The sequence below is a fragment of the Patiria miniata genome, unplaced genomic scaffold (genome assembly GCF_015706575.1).
Source record: "Patiria miniata isolate m_02_andy unplaced genomic scaffold, ASM1570657v1 HiC_scaffold_23, whole genome shotgun sequence".
Classification (NCBI taxonomy): domain Eukaryota; kingdom Metazoa; phylum Echinodermata; class Asteroidea; order Valvatida; family Asterinidae; genus Patiria; species Patiria miniata.
In genome coordinates, this window is record NW_024037062.1 from 3,902,493 (window position 1) to 3,913,822 (window position 11,330).

Sequence of the window (11,330 nt, forward strand, 5' to 3'; positions counted from 1 at the left end):
AAACCAGTTTCTATTGTGCATTGTAGTCCTAGTAGCACATCCTTTAGTGTATGGGCTCCGTGCGCCAACAAAATGTCCAACACTTTTCATGAGAAATGAAAGCAATGACATAAAGCAAATACAAATTAACACCAGACTCTGCTATTATGAATAATTTAAAATGTGTGATGAAACATAATCCTAATGTTTTAAGCCACATTTAAAAAAAAATGGAATTGAGGCTAGAATGCATAAATAGTCTGGCACCATCCCACTCAACAGTTCACAGCTTATAAAATGAATTCTGGGAACATGACCGAAATGGCTTCCTCGTGAATTAGGTCCATAGTCAACCTCGTCCCCAGGGTGTCGAGCAGTACACGCCCATCACTACCTGTCCTCTCACCCTGGTATTGGATCATTTGCATGTGCCAGATTATTGAAGGCGTTTGCAAATGTGGAGTAGTCTGGTGCCTGCATGTGCTTTACATTACCGTTTGTTTTTGTATGCGATGTCTGTGGTAAAAACAGCATCAATTCGTCGCGCCGTGAATTGTGAAAGCACGAAATGGAAAGGAGTATTTTGGGGAAGGCGTGGACGTTATAATTACAATGATCGTGAAAACACGTAATGCACTTTGGAATTACCAACACCAACTACACGATATAAATCCATTACTAGCAAATTGCGGTATGGAATCAGGATACAGGAAGAAAGTTTCCTATCCAGGGCTTACTATTGGAAACGAGGTTGGAAATAAAGTAAGTACTGGGGACGAGGTTGGTGTACTACCTGAGCGCGACTCGCGCGAGCCTGCAGCCACCACAGAAAATGGCTTCCGGCGGATTTATGACAGCGCGCACGCAAGATGCTGAAGTGTCGCTCCCAGCAATCAACGCTTCAAAGTGTAACAATCCCTTCTATTATTAGTTTACTTGTTTCCTTCCACGAGATTTTTCATCAGTTTACACATCTTCGTTTTACATACACAGCATTCGACCAAAGTCATACACGTTTTCGTTTTTAGTTGGCACTATTTTTAAAGATATTTACCTGAAGCAAAGCCGGATAAAACATCGCTGAATCCTAGGAACAATCCTTGCCACATTAACATGCCAAGCAGTCGATCATCTGACGTCATATTCCGAAATAGGAGGAGCTTAACTGTATTGCATATGGCGTTTCCTGTTCCTATAACCATAGTCACTATCAAGAGACCAGCATAGGACGCCATAAATGGGTCCACGAAGAAGAAAATACTAGCCAACAGAGCCCCGATGCACATGGCCCATCGGGCTTGGACAAGCTCAATCTGTACAAAGAGAGTTGCCACTAACTTTCCAATTATATTACCCACAGCAAATGATGTTGGTAGGAAAGATGCCTGCATAGGAGATAGTCCCTGATCGATTCCGTGTGGAACGACGTATACTGCCCATCCTACGAAGCAAAATGCCACCACGCAACACGCCAGAGACACCAATAAGAAACGAACATCAGTTAAAACCCCAAAGTCAAAGGTGGCTAGCATTTTGCTGCAGCAATGTTCATCTTCAGCAGACTTTTGTAGACGTGGTGAAGTGTTACTTGGACTTCTCTCTACAGTTTGCGGAATACGATGATAACTCTGTTGATCTCTGTCCACGTTGGATGTTTTAGCTACCGCTGCCACTGGAACCAGATGGAACGTTAAGCCTGCAATGATCATCATGGCCCATCTCCAACCGTAGGTATCGAGGAGAACTTGGGTGATGGGACCGTAAATCAAAGTTCCACACGACATACCAAGATCCCCAATGAGTACAACCAGAGGATAGTACTTTTTGAAGTATGTTGCGAGGAGGGACACAAGTGCGTAAATAAAACAACCCGAGCCAAGCCCTGATGAGAGAAACAGGAAATATGGGCGATGAGGTTATCTCCTGATCACTGGCTCTTAACATCCATTTTCAAAAATTAATTTGTTTTATTAGTGTTTTCTTTTCCAAATCCGTTCTATTTCATCATTAATTTACACTTTTTATCAACTATTCAAACACCATTTAACTTTACATTGTATTTTTCCATTGATTTTTACTAGTTGTTTTTGTTGACTTTTTTCATTGCAAGAAATAATCAAGTATAGAGGATGGCTGATGAACGTTTATACCTGCAAAACACACGACGAACACGCCCCACTCGACGAAAGTATGAGACTGCGCGGCCAAAATGTAGCCCACGGTTGCCATGACACCACTCAACAGCAAGACTGGGCGACAACCGAACATGCGCAGTAGTGGTAAAAGAAGTGGACCTGAAAGCCAAACAAATCCTTCCATTACAAAGTTACAACCATGGGCGTCGGTATTTTGAATGGGGGTGCCATTATCAAGTTTGCCGACGGACCGTCACGCAAAATGAATGTCATTGATAATTTTCTGCCAAAAATTATCCCTTTAACTCCATTTCTAATTTTCTCCACAAGTATATGAATGGTTAATTATGCTGATTACTTTGGACGATTTGAATTTTACAGTGGGATTAGTTTAACCTCAAAAGTAAATTGTCAACATTTGGCCCTAATGGAAGGTGCTCGTGTTTCGGGAGATTGGGATGGGTCATCAAAGTTGATCGTCGTCGTCGTTCGTATAACTCGTTCCTGGAGGTATACCCGGAACGTCAGTTCTCAACCACTCCAATTCGGTGTCGTCAAGGTCGATCAGGCCAGCAGGTCCGTTGGGAGGGCCGAAAATTCGACACTCTCGTAGAATGTGCGTGGTCGTCTGTGGAGAACCACAGGGGCAGGTGTCGTCAGCTCTGGCGCCAACTAGGGGTAGGAAAAGGTTAGTTTTTTCCCGCACCCCGTCCGTAGTCGGTTGAGCCTAACCCAGGGCTTGCGCTCGAGGTTGTGCCCTGCTGGCTTTGTTGATGAACTCGTGCATGCTGGTGGTCATGCTCTCCCACTGCTCTCTCCATCGATCTGCTACCCAGGACGGGGAGAGTGAGAGGCCGTTCTTTAGGTCACAAGCACGGGTTACGAAGTGCCGGCGGTTGATTCGCTGCGGAGGGCAGTTGTCAGGGATGTAGGGCACTAGGCTACCGGGCGTGTTAGCCTTCTGTGAGAGCTTGAGGGTCAGATGGTCACGTCTGATGCTCGCGGGGGATGCCTGCAACCATGGGCAATGCTTGCTGATGTGAGTGCCATGGTACCGGCTCAAGCTCACAAGCTCACAACCCTGCAAAGCTACAGCCAACCGAAGCCAGCAACACAACTCAACATACGCGATATCGCTAAGGAACGTCAGCCATCAAAGTTGATATGATTACATCACAAATATCACATCAAAACTGTAGCTTGACTTTCTTTCGAGATTTGCCCTCTTTAGCTTGATCCGTGATTTTGAGTCGTCACTAAGAATCAGCTCACTTCGTAACTGCCTGCGAGCGAGCACGTGCTTGTGTTTTGCACAGCTGTAGCAGTCATTACAACAGTATTGGAAGTGACTATTCTGCCGAATATCGGACAGGATCACTTCCTCCACCTGATCCAAGATTCGTATAAAGAATAAAGAATCTGTAGATCTCGGAATCGTTAGATTTGTTTGAGGTCATTGTATCAGCATATTTACGAACGATCCTGTTCACCTACAATCCGCTCACGAACAGTCCTGATTCGATGCAAGATTCCCTATTGCACGAGACGTTACCACTGATCTATGTTGAGATAAGGGTTTGAGCCCACTGCAGAATCACTTTTATATGTTAAAAATCAATCTCCTGTAATTCCCTTAATAGCACATTTTGGGGTGTTTTTTTTGTTTAAAAAAAAAAACCGGTTTGATTGAAGAGGATACAGTCACAGATACTTACCCATCAACAATTGCACGGCAAGTGACAGGGATGCCACCCATCCAGTTAACCAGAGATCAGTGTCAAACTCCTTCGCTATAGTTTCCACAAACACACCCAGTGCTTTTATGTTTCCAAACACGATCATCTCTGCTGTAAAAGTAGCAATGACAACGATCCATCCCCAGCCACCTTCTTCGTAGTGACGATTCGCTGATTCGTTTTGACACCTATTATCAGATAATGCATGGTTTGTCAACGAAAATCACCAACCATGGTTAACAAAATTTGCGAACTTCAAATCTTCGCGGTACTATGTAAAAGTCTTGATCGCCAGTGCTTGAGCGGTACACTGTACTTGTCCTGGACTTCGCACGTACAGTACTTCACTTTCTAAGATTCTGATTTAGGTTGAGAGCTGTTACTTTTGCTCTCATATAATATAAGAGTATTGTGTATATTGTGTATATATATTTATATTGTGCAATCCAATTCGCAGAAAATCGATTGTCTATTGTGACACAGGCTGAATTGAACATTCTTTATCATTTGTTACAATTTCAATTCGCATTTTCTGCATTCAATTTAAATAAATTATACAGGCCTATACAAATCATGAAACAACTTTGATTCATTAATTAATGATTCATTAATTAATCAATGTATACCTTATTGATCATTAATGTGTTTGTTCTTATATACACAAAGGCCTATGTGAAATGTAGGCAAATGAAATGTAGTGTATACTGCGTATTTGACCTCGTTTTTAGGAGGAGGATCATGATCCTCATCGAGGATCAAATCGGTAACCCCGGCGAGGATTATAAAACGGGGTGTGTCTGAGGCGTAGTGACGTCAAGGCTGAATGAGTATTAATACTCGAAGATATATGTAGTACAACAAAAGAGGACAAAAGGCGAACGACGATGGAGACAACGCGCGCTTAAGTGAATATATATTGTGTATATATATTTATATTTTCTCTGTTTGGTTTTTTTTTTGGTGTGTGTGTGGGTTTTTTTGTAACTTGAAGCGTCAGTATAAACAAAACAATAGAGTACAATGTGTAACCCAATTCATGGTTGAAGGCGGTTATCGATGACTTATGGGCATACTCTCGTGAGTGAAACTTTGCCTTCTTTCTTCTTCTTTTTTTTTGGGGGGGGGGCCTTTATTATTATTATTACTCACGCGACATGTTGTCCAGATGTTGATGGTCCCAAATACATAAACATTTAAATTATACATTTATTATTCTAGATGGTTGAATGGGTGTAGTAAAATTAATGAATGTTATGTATAAATACGTTTTTATATATCGGCCTACGAGTATATATTAAAAATGCCTTACAACAGAAAGCCACGGAGCATATAAAAAAAAAAAACCAATGAAGTGTCAATCTGATTTTACAAGTACAGTACGTGTATTTTTTTAATTCACATGACACAAAATCAATGACATTTAATAATGAATCCTTTAGCAGGAAATAATGTGTTAGGTTTATGTAGAGATCTGGATTTATTGACCCAAGATCCTATCCCCGGCAAATATAATTGGAGACAGCTAGGCTTGATTCATTTCTTATATCTTCCGGTTGATGGTACTAAATACAGGCTTTGTCAATATAGGTTGGCGATACAGTGTTTTTCTTAGTTACATGATTTAGAGCGTTCTTTTAAAGAACCTTAAAACTTCTTGGTGAAAATTGCAAGTGCATGTATGTCTGGTCTTAACATAAATATTGAAAAATAATTATATGTGGCTTTGTGGTAATAAGGGCTCGCCAGAAAAGTTTCTGTGTTGTGATGACATATATGTTGACTTTGTTGGTCCTCAATATAGTTTTAGAGCACTTTGTATTGACTATTCAACCAACCTTGATTATGATGACTTTAATTATAATAGGGTATTAGATGCTGGTAGTCTAATTGGACAGTGGTCTATAAAAAAATACTAACTGTTCTAGGCCTTGTGGGTCACAATATTTACTTCTTAACCTTGTCACTCCCTGACACACCAAGGCATATTTTTTAACAATTTGAATGTTATGTTGGCGATAGAGTTGCTAGATTCAACATTACAAGCAGGGAGACCTTAAGATCGTATACGTGTACGCTCTTAATTACATTGTACATGGATTCGCAGATTGTTGAACACTTAGTTCAGGTTGGCCTACTTTGCTTTCTATACGACTGAAATTCAGAGTGTGCTTCATCCAATCAGTTTTGGATTCATTTAATATCTTTAATGCTTGCAGTTTTTTGTGCAATGCCATGTGGCGGTCGATCAGTGATCCCCTTACAAATGTTTTATGGCACAACCACAGAACCTACAATACTTTGTATTTTTTTACAAACACTGGCCTAACAAGGGATATTTACGTCTACAGCACTTTATGTGGTCGTGTCGAAATTCAGTGTGAGGACTATTTTTTTTTTTGGAAAACGTCGGCGTATAATATAGACCGTCAAATTTCTTTTCGTAATTTATACTCAGAGGTTAAAGCAATTCGCTTTCCCTTTATTGCGTTTTCTTTTGAAACACTTTGGATGGATAAAAAAGAATGCCACCCATTCGGTAATTTAACTCAGTGGCAATTCGCCAGCATGTAAATTGTCATTTTTTTCTTGGAGTATGCCATTCATTTGTGACACAAAACTATGGTGGTTTAAATATACACGTAAATCAATTTTTAGGATCCTGGGCAGTAATTATTTTCTGGTAAGGATTGAGAAAGGGGAAATGGTTTGTAAGCTTTCTATCTAGTAGAGCAGAGTGAATCTTTTATGCATATATTTTGTACCTGTGAGGTTTGTTTACATGTTTATGACTGGATTAAGAAAAACTTGAATGCAAATGTGATGGTAAATCTGTCATGAGACAATATTTTGTTTAGCATGCTTAAGCAAAACTCAAGTGCCCTCAACTTTATAATTTTTCTGTGCCGTTACACATTTGTAAGATTACGATGAATTGTAAACAGTCTTTTTTATTATTTAAAATTAGATAAAACGACACTATAAGATTCACACGTATTACATATTGCAAACTTAGTTTTCTGTTTACATGAAGTTATAAAATCTTTATTTGATTGGAAAATCAATGAAAAAAAAGTTTGTTTTAAATGAATAAATGTTTCCTCCGACGGGGAAATGAATCGTTTGCCGTCTGCTTTTAAAACATCTTCCTCAATGGTCACACTCAAGTCGGAACGAATTGAATCTCTTTGCAATACAGAACGGTGAAACTGCCTAATGAGCTATACCCTCATAATATACTTTTTAACGATGTCCAATGCGTTTGACCTCCACATTATGCAAACTACTTTATGCATGCAGACACGTTTCCTTGACTGGTTCTATTTTTCTGTTTTGAATAAACATCTGAATTAATTGTTGCATTGGAAATTACGGGGGAAATATTGAATTAATGTTGGAAGAGTATACGGCTAACAATCACAGGTAGCTGCAGATACGCCTTGTTTTAATGACGAACAATTCTGAGTAATAACTACGATACATAAGTGGGTTTCCTCTCGGTAGATATACTAACATTAAAACCTGAAACGAAAAGACTCTTCAGTTTTTATAATAAGTCGAAACCTTGCTATTCACCGTTCTTTTTATCACTGGCTTATAAACGCTCCCGAATCTGACACAATGACCTGCTGAGCCATTCTTTTGCTTAAAAAAGGTGACTAAACAATTAAGCTTGTAGATTTGCACCTAAAACTTATCGTTCTTTAATGTCCTAAAGAAAAGATTCCCATATCTGGCCATCATTAGTCACACTGTGCAAAACCCCTATGGGACTGGTCTGAAAATTTCTAAGTGTTTTCTCGGTAAAAATTCAAAATTTGTCCATGCTAATTTTGACTTTTTAGGACATAATATCACTTTCTGATGGCTGATAGGTCATTTAAGGGAAAATTACCGATGGCCAGATATGGGAATCTTTCCGTACTAAATCATCTTACCTGTCTGCGGCCATACTGAATAAAGTCTCGGTCTGTGACGAGCGAAGTTCAATATGAATTCAGGAGTAAACGAAGAATTCATAAATGTGCCAATATGTTCCACTTTCGATTCATGTACAGGTAAACCCCTGCGGGAGGCTGCTTTACTTTAGGTGCAATATACATGCGTGGAGGTTAATCAGTTATTCGTACAGAATGACTTCCATGATACTGCGGCGGAATTATATTAGCTAGTAGCCTATACACCCTTTGTGGCGGAAATAAAGGTTGACAAAGCAGTCCGACCTGGTCGAAGAAAAGAATTTGACCTGGCCTTACCCACCGACCTCACGCAAGGATGAGCTGCTACCCAGACGCAAGGGGTGGTATAAGTTAACGAACGGCGGCCTACACTGTTTAAAAAAATCGCTGTTAATATTTCACACAGAGATCCGTATGTCAATAATTACAAAGGCCAAGTTATTGTACAGTGGTTTCTACGGAAGCGTATTTAGGACATGACCGAAATTTTTTTTAGGCCCACTACTTCGCCCGGGCAGATTGCCATTTCGCCCGGGCGGATAACCATTTCGCCCGGGCGGATTAGCATTTCGCCCAGGCGGATTACTATTCCGCCCGGGTGGATTACATTCCGCCCGGGCGGATTACTATTCCGCCCGGGCGGATTACTATTCCGCCCGGGCGGATTACTTACTCGCCCGGGCAGATTACTAATTCTCCCGGTCAGGCAGACTACTTATTCGCCCGGGCGAATTAGTAATCCGCCCGGGCGAAATATAATTCGCCCGGGCGAATTAGCAATCCAACCGGGCGAAATAGTCCTAAATGGTCATGTCCTAAATACACTTCCGTACGGAAGTGTATTTAGGACATGACCAAAAAAACATTTCCGGCCCTCTATTTCGCCCAGGCGGATTACTATTTCGCCCGGGCGGATTACTAATTCGCCCGGGCGAATTATTATTTCACCCAGGCGGATTACTAATTCGCCCGGGCGAATTACTATGTCGCCCGCGCGGATTACTTTTTCGCCCGGATGGATTACTAATTCGCCCGGGCGAATTACTATTTCGCCCGGACGGATTACTAATTCGCCCGGGCGAATAAGTAGTCTGCCCGGCCGGGAGAATTAGTAGTCTGCCTGGGCGAATTAGTAATCCGCCCGGGCGAATTAGTAATCCGCCCGGGCGGAATAGTAATCCGCCTGGGCGAAATGCTTATCCGCCCGGGCGAAATAGTAATCCGCCCGGGCGAAATAGTAATCCGCCCGGGCGAAATAATAATTCGCCCGGGCGAAATGGTAATCCGCCCGGGCGAAATGGTAATCCGCCCGGGCGAACTAGTGGGCCTAAAAAATATTTTCGGTCATGTCCTAAATACGCTTCCGTACCTCCGTAGTTTTCTTTGTTGCCAGTAGAAGGCGCAACACAAGCCCGCGGGAACGGGGGGTGACGTGGGCGCTGCAACACCCTTGGGAAAACCTAACTATTTTTCAACTACCGGTCAAAATTTACCGGTTTTTTCGGTCCAAATTTTGTTTGCTATTGGTTCCATGTTCATGAACGGGTGCAGGCCAGCTAGACTGGTTCCCTTACCTTACAATTATCCGGCATTTTTTATCCATTCCATCTTTAGTGGAGTCAGGGAACCAGACTACTTGAACATGTTTGTTTTTCTTGGTTTTCCAGCATTTTCAAACATAAAATTTTAAACATGTCAGTGTAACAATATTTGATCTATTATACTAACCCCCCAAATAGTTAATTTCTGAAAATTACAGCAAAAGCCTATAATGTACGTTCCCTTTAACTTGAATCAAAAACCATCCTTTCGGGTTTCATAAGTTTCAGAATACTTCAGTTTATTTCATCACATTGAATCCAGAATCCAACATTTGCCGGGGCCTTAAAGCAGGCCCCTGGCCCTGTGGCGCCACGCCGTAAGGGCTCGGAAAATAAAACAAAACATACACGAAGGAATTTACTAAATGTAAGAAAGCAGCCTTGCAACAATAATATTTACATGCGATGTCATGCATAGGTTAATGATAAGAATTGAATGGAATCAAAATGGAGATAAAAATACAGGGTTCTCCACTTTTCAGTACGGTTAAACGTTTTAAGTACAACAGTATATTCTGAACAAAATAATCAAATAAATTGTATTTATAATCTCAAAAAACTTTTGCTAAAAAAAGTAAAATGAAGTGGCCAGGAATCGCCTCAGATTGCACCACAGAGCATCCATATTCCAAATTAAGCTAGGACGTAAGGGCTTTGCGTATCGCTTTGGCATTAATTTTGTCCCAGTCCTTTAGAAATTCCAGCACCCCCTGGCAAAAGTTTGTTCCAGCGGCAGTGGCGCAACAATACCTTTTTGTTAATTTACAGAACTGTTGTTATATGCACAGTATATTAAACCGGGAGCTAGGTTGAGTTTAATTAACAATTTGAGCACAAACGGTTTGATGGTACCAATCGATTGGCCGTCGGGGGGTAGTTCCGAAATGACCATTCTTAAGTTGCCCTACGTCGGATGGGGGTCAGCATATGATGCATTCTAACTTACATTAAACCATTCGTTACTGTCACCCATTTGGTGGGCATGGCTTAAATTCAAGGCGATTTATGGGGGTCCGCTCATGAGTCCGACGCCTCATAGGTCTGACGCCTCATAAGTCCGACAAAATCGCATCCCCTAACCAAATAAAGGCCCATAAGTCCGACGCCTCATAGCTCCGACGCCTCGTAGGTCCGAAAAATTAAACGCTTCGTTTTTCTGACGTCGGACTTATGAGGCGTCGGACTTATGAGGCGTCAGCTCTATGAGGCGGAATAAATAAATGTTATGCCTCATAAGTCCGACGCCTCATAATTCCGAGTTTCGGACTTATGGCGTCGGACCTATGAGGCGTCGGACTTATGATACGGCCCCGATTTATGGAAGCACCTTGCTTCAAACGAGTCCCAACTCCTCATTTTGGTAGTAAAACACAGAATCTGCATTCGTTAACTTTATTTTTTACAATACACTTTAAACACCATGTTAAGGTATATAATTTTGCCCCTTTTGTGGTGCTACATATCTGAGTACATGGTAGGGGTAGAATAGTATGCATACTGACTCAAAGTAATTTAATGTTCTTCAATTAAATATTTCTGATTTAGGGCTTCTAGTATCCTGTAGCAGTAGATTTACATTATATCACCTGTCAAGAGTCTTCATAAATGCAGTCAGTTTCCCGTCGTGGTTTATTTGATAATTTATGAGTTTGGGCGTGATCCCTGCTATAATTAGAGAACTGTGACTTTACAACATGATTTTAACGTTAACCTGTTGGTGTTATTTTGTTGTTTCTTTGTTGCAGACGCTGTAGTCATTGCCTGAGAGCGAATAAACAAACGTTGAACTTGAAGAGCAAATAGTGTCATACTTATTTAATAATGGCATCGTTTATGGCTTCTAACAAGCGCCTTCTGATTGAAAAGAAAAGACATTGACAAATTAGGATACCACCAAAATTTGCTGCATAGCTGTGTAAAAAC

The 11,330-nt window shown here is 41.0% G+C and overlaps 1 protein-coding gene across 1 annotated transcript; it reads right to left on the reverse strand.

Moving 5' to 3' along the window:
- Positions 1 to 764: 764 nt before the first annotated feature.
- On the reverse strand, positions 765 to 8,031 carry LOC119731083 (monocarboxylate transporter 11-like). Its single transcript, XM_038204095.1, has 4 exons — positions 7,786 to 8,031; positions 3,830 to 4,038; positions 2,130 to 2,273; positions 765 to 1,861 (listed from the first exon to the last, which is right to left on the reverse strand). Exons 1-4 carry the CDS (start codon positions 7,797 to 7,799, stop codon positions 1,020 to 1,022), a joined length of 1,209 nt encoding a protein of 402 aa, XP_038060023.1. The 5' UTR covers positions 7,800 to 8,031; the 3' UTR covers positions 765 to 1,019.
- Between the last annotated feature and the right edge of the window lie 3,299 nt (positions 8,032 to 11,330).

Coding starts and splice junctions, on each gene's coding strand:
- LOC119731083 (XM_038204095.1), bottom strand. Junction 2,274..3,829: donor TGCCGTGCAATTGTTGATGG/GTAAGTATCTGT, acceptor TTTGGCTTTCAG/GTCCACTTCTTTTACCACTA. Junction 1,862..2,129: donor GTTCGTCGTGTGTTTTGCAG/GTATAAACGTTC, acceptor TTCTCTCATCAG/GGCTTGGCTCGGGTTGTTTT.